Source organism: Oncorhynchus gorbuscha, linkage group LG16, assembly GCF_021184085.1.
Source record: "Oncorhynchus gorbuscha isolate QuinsamMale2020 ecotype Even-year linkage group LG16, OgorEven_v1.0, whole genome shotgun sequence".
NCBI lineage: Eukaryota > Metazoa > Chordata > Actinopteri > Salmoniformes > Salmonidae > Oncorhynchus > Oncorhynchus gorbuscha.
This window is the reverse complement of record NC_060188.1, coordinates 50,982,203-50,998,623: the sequence shown is the minus strand read 5'-3', so window position 1 is coordinate 50,998,623 and position 16,421 is coordinate 50,982,203. Positions and strand designations below refer to the sequence as shown.

At 43.0% G+C, this 16,421-nt stretch overlaps 1 protein-coding gene across 1 annotated transcript; it reads right to left on the bottom strand.

Moving 5' to 3' along the window:
- Positions 1 to 246: 246 nt before the first annotated feature.
- On the bottom strand, positions 247 to 15,849 carry LOC124000591 (14-3-3 protein gamma-1). Its single transcript, XM_046307085.1, has 2 exons — positions 15,618 to 15,849; positions 247 to 3,272 (listed from the first exon to the last, which is right to left on the bottom strand). The coding sequence occupies exons 1-2, from the start codon at positions 15,702 to 15,704 to the stop codon at positions 2,616 to 2,618; spliced, it is 744 nt and encodes a 247-aa protein (XP_046163041.1). The 5' UTR covers positions 15,705 to 15,849; the 3' UTR covers positions 247 to 2,615.
- Between the last annotated feature and the right edge of the window lie 572 nt (positions 15,850 to 16,421).

Sequence of the window (16,421 nt, the reverse complement as noted above, 5' to 3'; positions counted from 1 at the left end):
TATCTCACAGCATCATGTGACATTAAAAGCACAGAAAGGTGACCCAAATAAATGAACTATTTTACAGTGCGATCATTCTACATCTACACTATATGTCACTATGACAAAACCTCCAGACGGTAAGGTCAAAGGTTGAGCTAAACACTGGTGCTGTTTTTCCCCTCTGTGTTTATTATCATTATTTTGGATCCTCCGCCTTTTGTTATGCAAAAGCACAAATACAAGAATTGCATGTCACTATAGCAATGTCCATTACAGATCAATTTATTGTTAACAATCATTGTTTTGGCATAGCGTACTTTCAGCAAATGGAGTAAAGGAAACACAGATTCAAATAAAAATGTCAACAATCCAATATAAAGTATAAATAGAAAATAAATCAGACTGAAGTCTAGTCATTTCATGTTCATGTGAATACGTAACATCCACAGTATAGGTTAATAATAATAAAGTCAAGCTACTGTATATAAATACATCACCAGCATGCACAGTATTATATTATGGAGAATATTGGAGCAGTTATCGTCTTACACTGAAGAAACAGTTTAATAGGCAAGTGCATTTCTTGACAATTAAAAAAGTTAACACAAAAAGAAAATCCACAAACCTCAAATATGCTTTTAGATTGGGAGAGACTATATGCACATTCCTTGTGCCCAAAACTGTCACGCAGCGAGCGTTGAGTGGGAACAAACGGATTCGGTCCAGTCATTTCAGTCAGGCATCTTAATGAGCTTTTCCCAGCTAACTAGTTTATGCTTGTGGCTACAAACTTCAGACAGAATCTTTTAACTTGTCTGCCAAAGCTGGGACTTGGGAGTGTTCAGAATCATTCTGTTTTTAACGGAAATATTTGTTTCGGTTAAAATCATTACAATAACTGTGCTTTAGTTGTCACCCGGCCTGATATTGGCTAAACTATCTAGCTACTTTCCTCTCCTTACAGCAGGATAGCAGTGGTCAGCAAGTGGGGTGAAGGACACACTGTGCCCCATTGAGCAGTAGACTGTATCACGGTGACATCCAGATGGTTACTATACTACCAATATTACAAGTTATTTCTCGTGTAGGCTGCTATGCTACTCTAAATATAATGAAGTGGGATGAAACAAATAGCTACCGCCAGCGAAAATGTGTTACAGCTGCCTGGTGAAGCAACTGCTGCCCAGTAGGAAGCAGCAGTGGGAACTGGGAAGTACCTCGATACAACACTGTTGCACTGGTCATTCACACCGGCTTGTCGTTACGTTAGCTAATTGGCATGTCACGGTGACATCCGGATGGTGACCAATCTACAAGTTATTTCGTCCGTGGAAATAAAAAGCACTTTCTTTTAACTATAACTAGTGCCACGCTACTGTTGTTGTCAGCTAGCCAGCATAAACTAGCTAGCCGGGAAGGGTTCATCAGGACGGCTGACTGACTGTCAGTACCGAATCCATTCGTCTCCACTCACAGCTGTGTGACATACGTCATCAGTTTTGGGCACCAGGCATGTCCATATAGCCCAGGTAATGTGTATTTTGTCCACTGAGTATGTGGTTCCAGTCAACTCAGTGGCATGGATCCAAGATGGTTGTAAACATGAATAAACTGTAATTTAGGACAAAATATTCTGTTGTCTTACAATATCAAATGATCTCCTCTGCACAAATGTTTTGTTGTTGTTGTTTTAGTGATTTTCTTTGTATAGTAGTTTCATATTCTATTAATATGGCACCCCTGACAACCTAGGTAAGGGGAGAGTAATAATAATAATCATAATAACCAGGTGCTTGAAAATGTTTATGTATGTATAGCATATCAGCGCATTAGAGGGCTGCACTGGCTGTGTATTTACTACTTTAGTGACAGTAATATAGTCTGTGACTGAGTACAAACACATTCCTGACATCATGGGAACAAAACATTGGTTATGTATGTTCAATAATCACAGAGGAGACCTGCTTTCACACAACGATTACCATTACAGGGTGATGCACACCTTTTACATTCCATGTTGGTAAATCTGAAGTGGTTAGCTAGAGGTACGATACCTATTTCTCCCTCTCTGGAACCTATTTGCAACTCTTTCTTTTTGCGAGGCGATGACATTCAAGTTTTTTTTTTTTTGCACAAGCTTCTATCTCCCCTTACGATTTTGAATGCTCCTCCTCCCTCACCACATCAGTTAAATAAGGAGCTCCATTTCATTTAGTGCCTTAAGAACAGTCTTTATGCCAGTATGAGGGTGTCATTTCTAACCAAATAGCCAGACTCTACTTCCTGACTGAATGTTTGCGATACAGAACTTCTTCCTCTTAAGTGGTTTGGCAAATGTCGCAGAGGTAATCAAGAAGGAAGGGGTTCAACTATTTATTTTTTAACGATACTAAAAACTAAAATCATCTCCCTTCCTACTCCTCTTTCAACTTTTTCTTAACTTTTTAAATTTGTGTACAAATGAAGAACTGCAGCTGCGGTAGTATCATCAACGGCATAAGTGGCTGCCAAAGTTCCACCAGCCAAATCATTTATTTCTAAGAACTGGTTTCATATTTTGTTGTGATTTGTGAGGGAGCGGGGTGTTGTGTGTATTGGCTGAAACAGGACACGGGAGTCTCTTTAGGGACTCTCTAGTTGTTGGTCTCACCACCCTCGTCATCCTGCTGGTCGCTGGTCCAGAGTGTCAAGTTGTCTCGTAGCAGCTGCATGATGAGGGTAGAGTCTTTGTAGGAGTCTTCGTTCAGGGTGTCCAGCTCAGCGATGGCGTCATCGAAGGCGGTCTTGGCCAGGTGGCAGGCCTGCTCAGGTGCATTTTGGATCTCGTAGTAGAACACGGAGTAGTTGAGGGCCAGACCCAGGCGGATAGGGTGGGTGGGCTGCATGTGCTCCTTGCTGATCTCATGGGCCTCGCTGTAGGACTTCTCAGAGGACTCCACCACGCCGACCCTCTTCTCACCCGTGGCCACCTCGGCCAGGTAGCGGTAGTAGTCGCCCTTCATCTTAAGGTAAAACACCTTGCTCTCGTGCTGCGTCTCGTTGCAGTTCTTGATCAGGAAGTTGTCCAGGAGGTTGAGCACGTCCCGACACACGGTCTCCAGCTCCTTCTCGATCTTCTCGCGGTACGCGCGCACCATCTCCATCTTCTTCTCGTTGCCGTCCGCCGAGGTCTTCTGCTCGATGCTGGAGATGACGCGCCAGGACGAGCGCCGCGCCCCTACGACATTCTTATAGGCCACAGAGAGCAGGTTCCTCTCCTCATTGGACAAGGCCTCATTCAACTCTGTCACCTATGAGACACGGAGGGAGAAAGAGGGACAGCAATGTTTCAGAGTTGCAGTTTACCTTAAAACAGCATTTTAATCTTGTTAATTACTTTTATTGTCAGATTTGAAAATGTTTTTTTCGTTAGGCCAACATGCAATCATTCATTGATGCCATGTTCTCTGACTTCTGCCAACGTTATGGATTGGAAAGGATATAGTAATGCCATGCCATGTGTTCACTTGCTAGCTGAAATCTCCTATTATATTGATATAACCTAAATAGCTATTCACATATCGTCATTCCTGATTCACAACGATCGAGGTCAGAGATGGGCTAACTCCCAGGATCTTCTACACCAGTGATCATGGCATCCAGAGGCTGCAGGCTGGGGTTGGACCACGCCTGCCTGTAGCAGGCTGACATCATCCCCCTGTCCCTGGCTTCTCATTGGCTTTCTCCTGCTCTGAAAGCTTGTTTTGTTTTGTTTCCACAGGCCTGTGTCTGTCTGGCTAGAGGATTTAATCCTTTATACCCCCACGAGAGGAGACCATGCGGTGCCGCACACATCACAGCCATCTTTACATACCTAACCCTCTGCTCTGAATATAAAGCCAGCTACTCTCTGGTTGCAGGTCCCAAATGGCACCCTATTCCATTTTATAGTGCACTACTTTTCACCAGGGCCCAAAGGGCTCTGGTCAAAAGTAGTGCATATGGACGCAGCCTCTGTTTCAGGGCCTAAATTCCCCTCCAATCCCATTCAAAGCAGAGCATGGGGCCCTGGCTGTGGCTGTGGCAGTATAGTTCGCAGCAAGCCCCCTTTGTCTGATGATAGCCCTACTGAATGTGTTGTCTATGGAAAAAAAAATCTTTCTATTCTTAACCTCCCGAACTAGAGAGATTTTGGTGATATTTAAATACACAAAAATCAGAAAAGCACAGAGCTAAACCCACTTGATTGCTTGCTTGATTTAAGCCGCTTTGCTCTCTTGGCCCGTTGGCCGAGGGGTCCAGAAAAACAATCTACAGCTAGCTGTTTGATGATGTCAGCTTGGGAGCTCAATGATAGTTTACTGCCAAAGCTAAAAGCATTGCTTTGAAGGTATATATTGTCATTTTCCAGTGCTGTTAGAACAACAGTTAAACTTAACCCTAACCTTAACCATCAGCTGCTTATCAACAGATAGTTTGTTAATAGTATGACCATATGTCGAGCATCTACAGATGGATAATCCGGACAATTCAAATAAAGTGTGACACTTTGCTCTACTATATTTCTAATCAGAATCCTCAAACGTATAACGAGAACACTTTTTGGTACTTTTTGAAACTTTTGTTAGCCTGGAGGTTCTCTAAGTCTTTCTCCAGCATAGCACATCCAAGGGGCAGATAGTAACTACACTCCCGGCCCTGCCTTTCCAATGACGTCTAGGCCGAAATCACTCCTTTCATCTTTCCATGTCAGCTGTCATTTGATTGAGTAGGAGATTGTTCACTATAATTTATTCTCCAATCTTTCTCAGTTCTCTCTCTCTCTTTCAATTTCTCTCACTCTCTCTCCTCATCTATTTATCTATCTATAGTCTGGAACATATCCCTTTCCCAGTCCCTTTTTCTGCCTCCCCTAACCAATCAAGAGGGGTTCCACTCTCTCCTCCGACAAATTCTGTACATTACAGCTTACAGTACACGTCCAGAATCAGAGCTAGTCATCTATGAGTCATGGCTCAATCTAATATTCCAAGCCGCTTATGATGATTACAGCCCTCGAATTGAAGAAGAAAAGAGATTACTTTGCTGTCAGTGTTTTCTTCTGCCACACATAAAGCTTACTAAATTGTCCAAATGGGAGTTGTTATTTTCGTTGCCACATGCTTGGAGCCTTGGACTGGCTATACAAGGAACTTTTTATTCCTGCAAAAATGTAATATATAAAACACCAAGTTCAACTGCTGATACCGCTCACACGCACAGGTGTATCCTCCAACACACAGAAATGTTATCATATAGGAGAACACTGATTTCACCCCTAACTCTTCCATAACACTACAATCCTTCATAGATCAACTTCCTTCAGTGATTCTTCAAAGTCAAAACAACACACAATTTTTTTTTTTTTTTTTTTTTTTTTTTTTTCACCTTTATTTAACCAGTTCGGCCAGTTAAGAACAAGTTCTCATTTACAACTGCGACCTGGCCAAGATAAAGCAAAGCAGTGCGACAAAAACAACACAGAGTTACACATGGAATAAACAAACGTACAGTCAATAACACAATAGAAAAAATCTATATACAGTATGTGCGAATGTAATAAGATTAGGGAGGTAAAGGCAACAAATAGGCCATAGTTGCAAAATAATTACAATTTAGAATTAACACTGAAGTGATAAATGTGCAGATGATGATGTGCAAGTAGAGATTCTGGGGTGCAAAAGAGCAAAAGTAAATAACAATATGGGGATGAGGTAGTTGGATGGGCTATTTACAGATGGGATGTGTACAGGTGCAATGATCGATAAGCTGCTCTGATTATTAAGGTTATGGTTAGGGCTAGGGTAAGTGGCTAGTTACAACCAGCCAATCCCAGCCTTCTGCTCTGGCCAGATGACTGGCTAGTGTCTACCTACTGTAACAGGGAGGGGCCGAACTCTGAAAGGCAAAAAATATCTATCTATCATGCAATCTTCAGTTTCCATGGGAACTGACTGAGAGATCTGCTTTGTTTGGGACAACCAGATGTTCTATCTCTACAGCCCAAGGACAGGATAAGGAGAATGGCCAGTGGAGGTAGTGGATTGGGGTATAGTGTGGTAGTGGGTCAGGGGAAGGATCTGCTAATACACACACACACAGTCCACAAATAGCTATGTCAAAGACAATCCCCTCTATGGGCTAATTCATAGTATCTCACAAGGAATGACCTTTTCGCCCTATCTGTATCCACTGCTAAAACAACAGATCTTCTTCTTAAAATGTTATTTCAATTGATATAACAGTAGAACAGCTAGCATCTCGCTGACACACGCTACAATTTCAATGCTTCCAAGACAATAATGGACACATTATACTACTGACCTTGAGTTACCTTCATATAATGCAACGTGTTGCATCATAAAGCATCATAAATTGAACAATGGCCATATAGATGACCTCTGGACTGGTGTTGTCGTGCTATTACTGAAAAGGTGGGGAAACAGAGAAATGCGCATGACCAACAGAATAAGCACTTGACACTACTTTACAAACACACACCCGCCCGCCCGCACGCACGCACGCACGCACGCACGCACGCACACACACACACACACACACACACACACACACACACACACACACACACACACACACACACACACACACACACACACACACACACACACACACACACACACACACACACACCATAAACAGGCCATGGGCTTTGTAAAAACATGGCTGCCTTTATTTCAGCAGCCTGGGGGTGAAACAGAAAGGACTGACGGAAGCTGTGGTGCAGGGATCACAATAGAGCCCTCTGTCTGCCAGCAAAGCTCATCAATCGCCCTGGCTCGCTCGTGACTCATCCTCACACTGGCTGCTGTCAACTCCCAAACATCTGTGTGTGTTAAACGATAACAAAAGCAACAGGAAACCAAAAGATCAATTATTTCTCTCTGATGGCTGTCTACTGTGAATCATGGCTCAGGCCCACTAATGTCTAATGTCTATAGAAGGGAAGGCATGTAGCGGAGGAAGTGAGGTTGGTTAAAGTTGGAAAGGGTGCGGAGTGCCACCACACTCATTTTGTTCCACCTCTGCAACCGATCCTACCTACTTGAAGGCCACACATGGATGCAGGGCTGGGTCATTCCTCAAATCTGGTGCCTTTTGGACCAATATGTTTGACTTTCAAAAGAACATATTTGTCAAACTCAGACATATAAATCCTAAAAATTATAGGTGGATTGTTTACACAATGAGATATTTCCACCCTGTTAGGGACATACAACAAATTCGTATCTACAGTTGAAGTCGGAAGTTTACATACACCTTAGACGAATACATTTAAACTCAGTTTTTCACAATTACTGACATTTAAAAATTCCTTGTCTTAGGTCAGTTAGGATCACCACTTTATTTTAAGAATGTGAAATGTCAGAATAATTGTAGAGAGAATGATTTATTTCAGCTTTTATTTCTTTCATCACATTCCCAGTGGGTCAGAAGTTTGCATACACTCAATTAGTATTTGGTATCATTGCCTTTAAATTGTTTAACTTGGGTGAAACATTTCAGGTAGCCTTCCACAAGCTTCCCACAATAAGTTGGGTGAATTTTGGCCCATTCCTCCTGACAGAGCTGGTGTAACTGAGTCAGGTTTGTTGGCCTCCTTGCTCGCACAAGCTTCTTCAATTATGCCAACAAATGTTCTATAGGGTTGAGGTCAGGGTTTTGTGATGGTCACTCCAATACCTTGACTTTGTTGTCCTTAAGGCATTTTGCCACAAATTTGGAATGTGCTTGGGGTCATTGTCCAGTTGGAAGACCCATTTGCGACAAAGTTTTAACTTCCTGACTGATGTCTTGATATGTTGCTTCAATATATCCACATACTTTTCTTTCCTCATGATGCCATCTATTTTGTGAAGTGCACCAGTCTCTCCTGCAGCAAAGCACCCCCACAACATGATGCTGCCACCCTCGTGCTTCACAGTTGGAATGGTGTTCTTCGGCTTGCAAGCCTCCCCCTTTTTCCTCCAAACATAACGATGGTCATTATGGCCAAACAGTTCTATTTTTGTTTCATCGGACCAGAGGACATTTCTCAAAAAAATACGGTCTTGTGCAGTTGCAAACCGTAGTCTGGCTTTTTAATGGCGGTTTTCGAGCAGTTGCTTCTTCCTTGCTGAGTGGCCTTTCGGGTTATGTCGATATAGGACTCGCTCTGCTGTGGATATAGATACATTTGTACCGGTTTCCTCCAGCATCTTCACAAGGTCCTTTGCTGTTGTTCTGGGATTGATTTGCACTTTTCGCACCAAAGTACGTTCATTTCTAGGAGACAGAACGCGTCTCCTTCCTGCGTGGTCCCATGGTGTTTATACTTGCATACTATTGTTTGTACAGATAAACGTGGTACCTTCAGGCATTTGGAAATTGCTCCCAAGGATGAACCAAATTGTTTGGAGGTCTACAATTTTTTTCTGAGGTCTTGGCTGATTTCTTTGGATTTTCCCATGATGTCATGCAAAGAGGCACTGAGTTTGAATGTTGGCCTTGAAATACACCCACAGGTACACCTCCAATTGACTCAAATTATGTCAAATAGCTTATCAGAAGCTTCTAAAGCCATGACATAATTTTCTGGAATTTTGCGAGCTGTTTAAAGGCACAGTCAACTTAGTGTATATAAACTTCTGACCCACTGGAGGTGTGATACAGTGAATTATAAGTGAAATAATCTGTCTTTAAACAATTGTTGGAAAAATTACTTGTGACATGCACAAAGTATATGTCCTAACCGACTTGCCAAAACTATAGTTTGTTAACAATAAATTTGTGGAGTGGTTGAAAAACGAGTTTTAATGACTCCAACCTAAGTGTATGTAAACCTCCGATTTCAACTGTATATACACATAAAATATAAATATATTAGTCATGTATTTAATATCTTTTCTAACAACATTTCCACCCTGTTAGGTGGAATCCTAATAATTGTCCATAGCCTAAATTGTCCATGGCTCTGTGGGTGATTGAGATTGAGTTCTCTATCAAACATATTTTTTTTAAATATACACTTCCATTCAAAAGTTTGCGGTCACTTAGAAATGTCCTTGTTTTTGAAAGAAAAGCACATTTTTTGTCCATTAATACAGAAATACAGTGTAGACATTGTTAATGTTGTAAATTACTATTGTAGCTGGAAATGGCTGTTTTTTTATGGAATATCTACATAGGCGTAATCGAACCCACAAATTATTATGCTCCAGATACTCAACTAGTCTAAAGATGGACAGTTTTATTGCTTCTTTAATAAGGACAACAGATTTCAGCTGTACTAACATAAGTGCTAAAGGGTTTTCTAATGATCAATCAGCCTTTAAAATACTAAACTTGGATTAGCTAACACAATGTGCCATTGGAACACATGAGTGATGTTTTCTGATAATGGGCCTCTGTATACTTATGTAGATATTCCATAAAAAAAATATGCTGTTTCCAGTTACATTAATCATTTACAACATTAACAATGTCTTCACTGTATTTCTGATCAATTTGATGTTAGTTTAATGGACAAAAAAATGTGCTTTTCTTTCAAAAACAAGGAAATTTACAAGTGACCCCAACCTTTTGAACGGTAGTGTATATATTTTATTAATATTAATTTAGCCTAACAGGGTGGACATTTATGAGTGACACAAACAAAATAACTCATGAAATATGGGAAAATATATAAAACAGAGTGTGTATATTTATTTAGCTTTGCCCCGATTTCACACTCAAAGAATTATGACACTTCCTGAACGTTATGTCAATGTGGGAATAGGCTGTTTTCTTAAAGGGGAATTACAACATACTAACAGGGTGGAAAGGGAAATCAGGGTCCTTAAATACAATAATAACAAATACAATAATCATGAACATTTTAAGTAGGATTATAAAATAATGTCCCATAGAAGTTGGTTAATAGCACCCGGGGACAATGCGAAAATGCCTACATCCACAAAGTGCATGAAATTCCTTTTGAGATCCATATCTTTGTGTTTTTATGGTAAAGGACACATAACTTTATCTTTAAACCCCTTTGGATACCACATTTGAAACGAAATAGAAGGTGATACGAGGTGATATTTCCTGGGGACAGAAAAGGCACCAGAATGTAGGAATGACCCGACTAACACAAGAGTGGGCTCAGTCTACATGTCCCTAGCTCCAGATCTCTTCATCGCTTACACCCCCCCAACTCTGTTTCTCTCACCATCTCTCATTCATCCTTCCTGTCATCACTTTCTCCTCATTCCCTTGCACTTCCTCCCTTGCTTTCCCTCTCTCTCTAACTTAAAGTGACATCTCTCCTGCCTACCCTCTCCCTCTATCAGGCTGCAGAGCACAGAGACGACGTGTGCTAGCGCTACCTGACGTCACTAGCTGTGAGAGTGGTGCGAGCGTGGATGGCTGGTTAAGGCAGAGAGAGGGAGAGAGAAAGGGAGAGAGGAAGAGTGGAAAAGAGAGGGTGTTCTGCTGGGAAAGGGGGATGTGAGGGTGTTCTGCTGGGAAAGGGGGATGTGAGGGAGTGTGTGTGTGTGTGTGTGTGTGTGTGTGTGTGTGTGTGTGTGTGTGTGTGTGTGTGTGTGTGTGTGTGTGTGTGTGTGTGTGTGTGTGTGTGTGTGTGTGTGTGTGTGTGTGTGTGTGTGTGTGTGTGTGTGTGTGTGTGTGTGTGTGTGTGTGTGTGTGTGTGTGTGTGTGTGTGTGTGTGTGTGTGTGTGTGTGTGTGTGTGTGTGTGTGTGTGTGTGAGGGAGTGTGTGTGTGTGTGTGTGTGTGTGTGTGTGTGTGTGTGTGTGTGTGTGTGTGTGTGTGTGTGTGTGTGTGTGTGTGTGTGTGTGTGTGTGTGTGTGTGTGTGGGAGTGTGTGTGTGTGTGTGTGTGTGTGTGTGTGTGTGTGTGTGTGTGTGTGTGTGTGTGTGTGTGTGTGTGTGTGTGTGTGTGTGTGTGTGTGTGTGTGTGTGTGTGTGTGTGTGTGTGTGTGTGTGTGTGTGTGTGTGTGTGTGTGTGTGTGTGTGTGTGTGTGTGTGTGTGTGTGTGTGTGTGTGTGTGTGTGTGTGTGTGTGTGTGTGTGTGTGTGTGTGTGTGTGTGTGTGTGTGTGTGGTGTTTCAGGGAGGGGGGTTGCTTCAAGTAGCTCTTTGTTGTTATATAACCATACATGACTGCAGTTTTTCATAGAAGTTTTTCTCTGTCTCTGTCATTGCTGCTGCGGCAGGCTTATAAAAATACAATGCGTAAAAGGCAAGGAAAAAACATGAGTAAGTTAGTATGTTTTTAAAGCCAGGTCCATGTTGGTAGTGAGGGTGATAACCTGCCCTGCTACAATACAGAGAGTGAGGAGGGTACAGCATTCAAGATATACAGCATCAAGGCGGGATTTACGATTCGACACATTTGAGTAATAGCCTACTGTCATTTATAATCTGGAGAATGTTACCTTTCATTTTAGATCAAGCGGTATGAAATAATACACAAGGTGCCAGTGTAATGAGATGATCACAAAAGCTCTGACAAAGGTTCAGGGGACAGGAAGGGGATTGGGGGATCAGGTAGCTCCCGAGTGGCCCAGTGGTCTAAGACACTGCATCTCAGTGCTAGAGGCGTCACTACAGACCCTGGTTTGATTCCAGGCTGTATCACTTTGTTCACCATGGTGTTGTCGAATATTGTTCCCAAGTCCGTTGGTGCGTGTGAGTACCTGTGCTGTGTGTTTTGGGCTTTCGTGCCCTTGTGGATTGCGCAGATCATTACGGGTCTCGTCCCGTGTGATACTCATCGCGCGCTAGTGTTATGTATTCTAGGTACTCCTCGCTATTTTGTTTGGGTTTCAACCCTGTTTATGTTACGTGTTGGTTTGGTCTTTGTCCCCGTGGCTCTACACACGGCACGCCGTAATTTGGGTAAAATAAAAAACCTTGTTATGCATTCCTGCGCATGTCTCCCGAATCATTTATACCAGTGTGATAGGTTTGCTCGGGGTAGGCCATCATTGTAAATAAGAATTTGTTCTTAACTGAATTGCCTAGTTAAGTAAATGTTAAATAAAAAAAATAAAAAATAAAAGCTGCCTATTCAGCAGCATGATGGTCTTTATTTTCTAAGACGGTAAAGTAGGACAGTGTCACACCCTAACCTGAGAGAGTTTTTTATTCTTTATTTTGGTTAGGTCGGTGTGTGACTAGGGTGGATAATCTAGTGTGCGTATTTGTATGTTGGCCTGGTATATGGTTCCCAATCAGAGGCAGCTGTTTATCGTTGTCTCTGATTGGGGATCATATTTAGGCAGCCATTTCCTCACTGTGTTTTGTGGGATCTTGTTGATGTGTAGTTACCTGTGAGCACTCCATAGCTTCACGTGTCATTTGCTCTTTATTGTTTTTTTGTGCGTTTCACGAATGAAAAGATGTGGAACCCATATCACGCTGCGCCTTGGTCCGAGTATGCTTACAACGACGATCGTGACAGACAGACGCTAAAGGAAACATGACATCACAGGGTGACACTGGATGCAACCCTCCTCCCCGCACTTCTCCCCATTCTCTCTCCCCCAAAGGATGAATGAACTGCTTCACCTCAGATAGAAGCCCAGCATGTGAACCATTTCTGACTCAGATTCTGAGTTATAGTGCGAGGGTTCATTCACCCGACTGATGAATGAAAAACATGTTACATCATCAGCCCAACCACATATGCTTTGCTGCTTTGAATTGAGTAGCTGTTAAAAATCCTGTTTATAACGTTGCATATAACACTCAGTGCTTGAATTTGCAAAATTCACGCAGGGCAGGTACCTCTACATATCTACTGCTCTAGTCTAGTTTATTAGGATCCCCATTTGCTACTCTTCCTGGGGTCATCGCTCTAGTACCACAACCAGAATAATTGCTCTAAAATATCAATACCAGTATTGTAAAAATGTCACCATGGTGAAGGAAAATGTAATTATTGAATGCTGTCCAAGTAGACATGCATCACATGCTCTTTTGACACGTTAACGACCGACTAACCGACTGACTTTAGAGGAGGGATCCTCTGCATGTGGGTAGTGACAACGAAGTAGAATGCCAGCATACCACTACTGACAACCACTCGTCATTTCCCCAGAAAATGTAACTAACTGATGGCCGGGGAATCCCTTGCCGCTGATGCCCAGTGGAGTGGCAGCTAAATCACAAATCAGTCAGACACACCCTGATACCCACTGCTGCAGCACAGCCAGGACTGGAGCTGGTGTTGGGGGCTGGGTCGGGCTGCATGGGGCTGGAGATAGGGATGGGGCTGCATCTGCAGGGGAGTCAGGCCGGGCTGGAGCTGGTGTTGGGGGCTGGGTCGGGCTGCATGGGGCTGGAGATAGGGATGGGGCTGCATCTGCAGGGGAGTCAGCCAGGACTGGAGCTGGTGTTGGGGGCTGGGTCGGGCTGCATGGGGCTGGAGATAGGGATGGGGCTGCATCTGCAGGGGAGTCAGCCAGGACTGGAGCTGGTGTTGGGGGCTGGGTCGGGCTGCATGGGGCTGGAGATAGGGATGGGGCTGCATCTGCAGGGGAGTCAGCCAGGACTGGAGCTGGTGTTGGGGGCTGGGTCGGGCTGCATGGGGCTGGAGATAGGGATGGGGCTGCATCTGCAGGGGAGTCAGGCCGGGCTGGGGATGGGACCGGGGATAAGGATGGGGGTGGACTTCCTCCATCTCTGACTCAGCATCTTTTAGAGGGAGGAGCCAAAGCCCTTCTCCTCTCTGACATTATCACCACCTGGCCCTGAAGCAGCCTGCTTTCCTGAAGAGTATAATTCATGACTAATACTACTGCCAGCTTCTGTAATTAAATCTGTGTCTGTGTTATTACAGTGTACTAAAGTAACCCCTCAACATTATAGTGCACTGTTCAAGGTAATTATACCATGCCTTCTATATGGACTAGTAGTCTGTGACAGAGCATTATCTCAGAGGTGGATATAGACAATTTATTTAGGATTTTCTACTTAACGTGGATCGCCTACTATACTCTCTTCTTCTATTCTATTGATGTAATACAGTTTTCCCTGATGCCTATTCTGAGTTTGTAGAGACTGAATATGCTATTGGGTAGATGGTAGGCTACAATAATTGGCATTCATGTTTTTTGGGGTCAGAATGAGGATGAGAGATAGGCTAGACAACCTCAGTGGATAGATCCCAGGGACACCATACTGGCCTGGCCATATCATATAATTGGATTAAGCCTCCATATCATATACTTCCTCAGCTATTGTATATACAGTGAGTAGGCGATATCATCAATTACAGAATTCCTGCATTTCTGAATTGTGGGCTACAGATAAATGGGCTGAGTCTGATTCTAAAATGGTGCAATATGGGTACTGCACCTTGGCACACTGCGACACGCCTAGTGCAAGAAACTGCTATGCCTTCCTTTCAAGGGGGTCGAGGAGGACCGAGTATAAAGCAGTGGATGCTATAATGTGTCTTTGAGATTGAATTCAGAACCCTGGCCATTCTAACACGTTCTAGTCTGCACATTGAATCCACTGCAATATGACAACCACAGAACGTTCTGGAAGGATTTCTGCTGCCACCCACGTTTCAGGTTCCCAGGATCATATTTTATGGGGATATTGTTTATTGCCCAAATCGATATCGGCTACGACACTAACGTTTGCGTTAGGCCTATTCTACACAGGTGGGTAGATTTTATGACATTGTGTGTGTGCGTAAATTGATTTCCTCACAATGATAGATGTGACTAATAATGCATCTTCGCGGGAGATTGTCATGTTTAGGGAACATCATCACAATCAGGGAATGGGACATGCCTATCTCCAACCCTGCTGTCACTCTCATTGCAGTAGCCTACAGTAAACCTAGAGTCGGCTACCAGTAAATTGCTTTCCCTCTGGTGTCTAGCCAAATGTTCATCATTTTATGCGAAGATTCCACTGCCCCTCCCTGCCAATTGTATCTGTCCTTTCAATTTAATTCAGTTAGATCAACAATTAAACAAACAGGTTTCATCTACAGAGCAAGGTGCTTTTGTCGGTTATTGCCTCCTATCATTACTGCCATGCTGTCTAGCTGATTAAAAAGCAACCTTGCAAAAGGCACCGCCCTAAAATCACACAGTCCGCATTCGTTCGCTGTTTTCATCATCTGACAGCGGTATTCCACATTGACAACCCATTTCTACTCGGCTATGAGGTAATAACTGACCATACATAGCTCAATGTTTCAATAAACATGAGCTTTCATAAAGATAATGAACGGTGAGCAAATAATCGCTGGATTTAAAAATGAAACAGATGTCGAAAGGTATGGTGAAAGCCTACATGGGCCTTGCCAGTAAAGTTCCAGAAAATGTCACTGGCATGATATATTGGCTTTCCCCTGTCTTATTCCAGTTAAAGGTTTTGACATAATAATGATCTTTCATGGCATGTTTAATACACCAAATACGGAACACTACAATAATCAGGGAACGATAATTGCCATAGGATACACCACAGTTATTCTTTATGTAAGCCTAGCTACATCAAACAAAACATAAAAAAATGAAAGTGTAAGTATTAGAAATTGGAGGTTATTTATGATTCCTTATAGATACTCAGAAACATGATTCCAAAGCAGAACTTACCGATTTCATGGCTGCTGCCATATCATCATATCTTTCAGCCTGTTCGGCCAGCCTGGCTTTCTGCACCAGTTGCTCGCGATCAACCATTTTAGCTGTCGTTAATACAATGTTATTCTAGAATTGGTAAAGTTTCAATGGTAATATGTCACTCTCAGCAATGCAGTGAACGTTACCAGAGGTCCTCTTGCTGCAGCTGCCGTCTGCTGTCTGCGCGTGCAGACGGGACACCCCCTCCCCCTCCTTACCACTTTCCCTGGATTGCGTCACCACCTGAAAAGGCGTGTCTATGAGAAGTGATGTAACAATCCTTATTGGGAGAACAGTCCGTGCCTGATACCGGTAACAAATAGGATTTTACCGTTAGACTCAGCCGCTATTTACTCTGCGCAGGGTGCTGTGGGAAATGTAGTGGTTTAGGCTAGCATCTTTCATTCTAAACCGCCAAACACACTATAATTGAACAATGGTATGCATATAATCAATGAATGTGTTTCTGTCTGTAAAGAGAGAGGGTTATTCTTATACAAATTCTACCACAGAAGGTCTAGTATAGCCTCCAATAGGGCATTTATGGTGGAACATGTAGAGCCTAGGCTACCTTCCCTATTTGAGTCACTTTGCAAAGTAAATGCTATAAAATAGAATAGAATATTGCAGTCATTTATTAGCCTCTATGTTAAGCAGCAGAGTGCAGGCCTGTAGGCTACTGAACACATCCACCAATAGCCTGTGTTCAGAGAGCTGTCCATGCAGCTTGACCATGTCAGTCAACCATCCTGGCCATAGCCTGGCCACAGTGAGCAG

What these genes read in the sequence shown, in the direction of transcription:
- LOC124000591 (XM_046307085.1), bottom strand. Translation starts at nt 15,704, where the DNA reads ATGGTTGATCGCGAGCAACTGGTGCAGAAAGCCAGGCTGGCCGAACAG. An exon ending in TGGCAGCAGCCATGAAATCG is followed by an intron (nt 3,273 to 15,617) that starts GTAAGTTCTGCT and finishes CGTGTCTCATAG; the next exon opens with GTGACAGAGTTGAATGAGGC.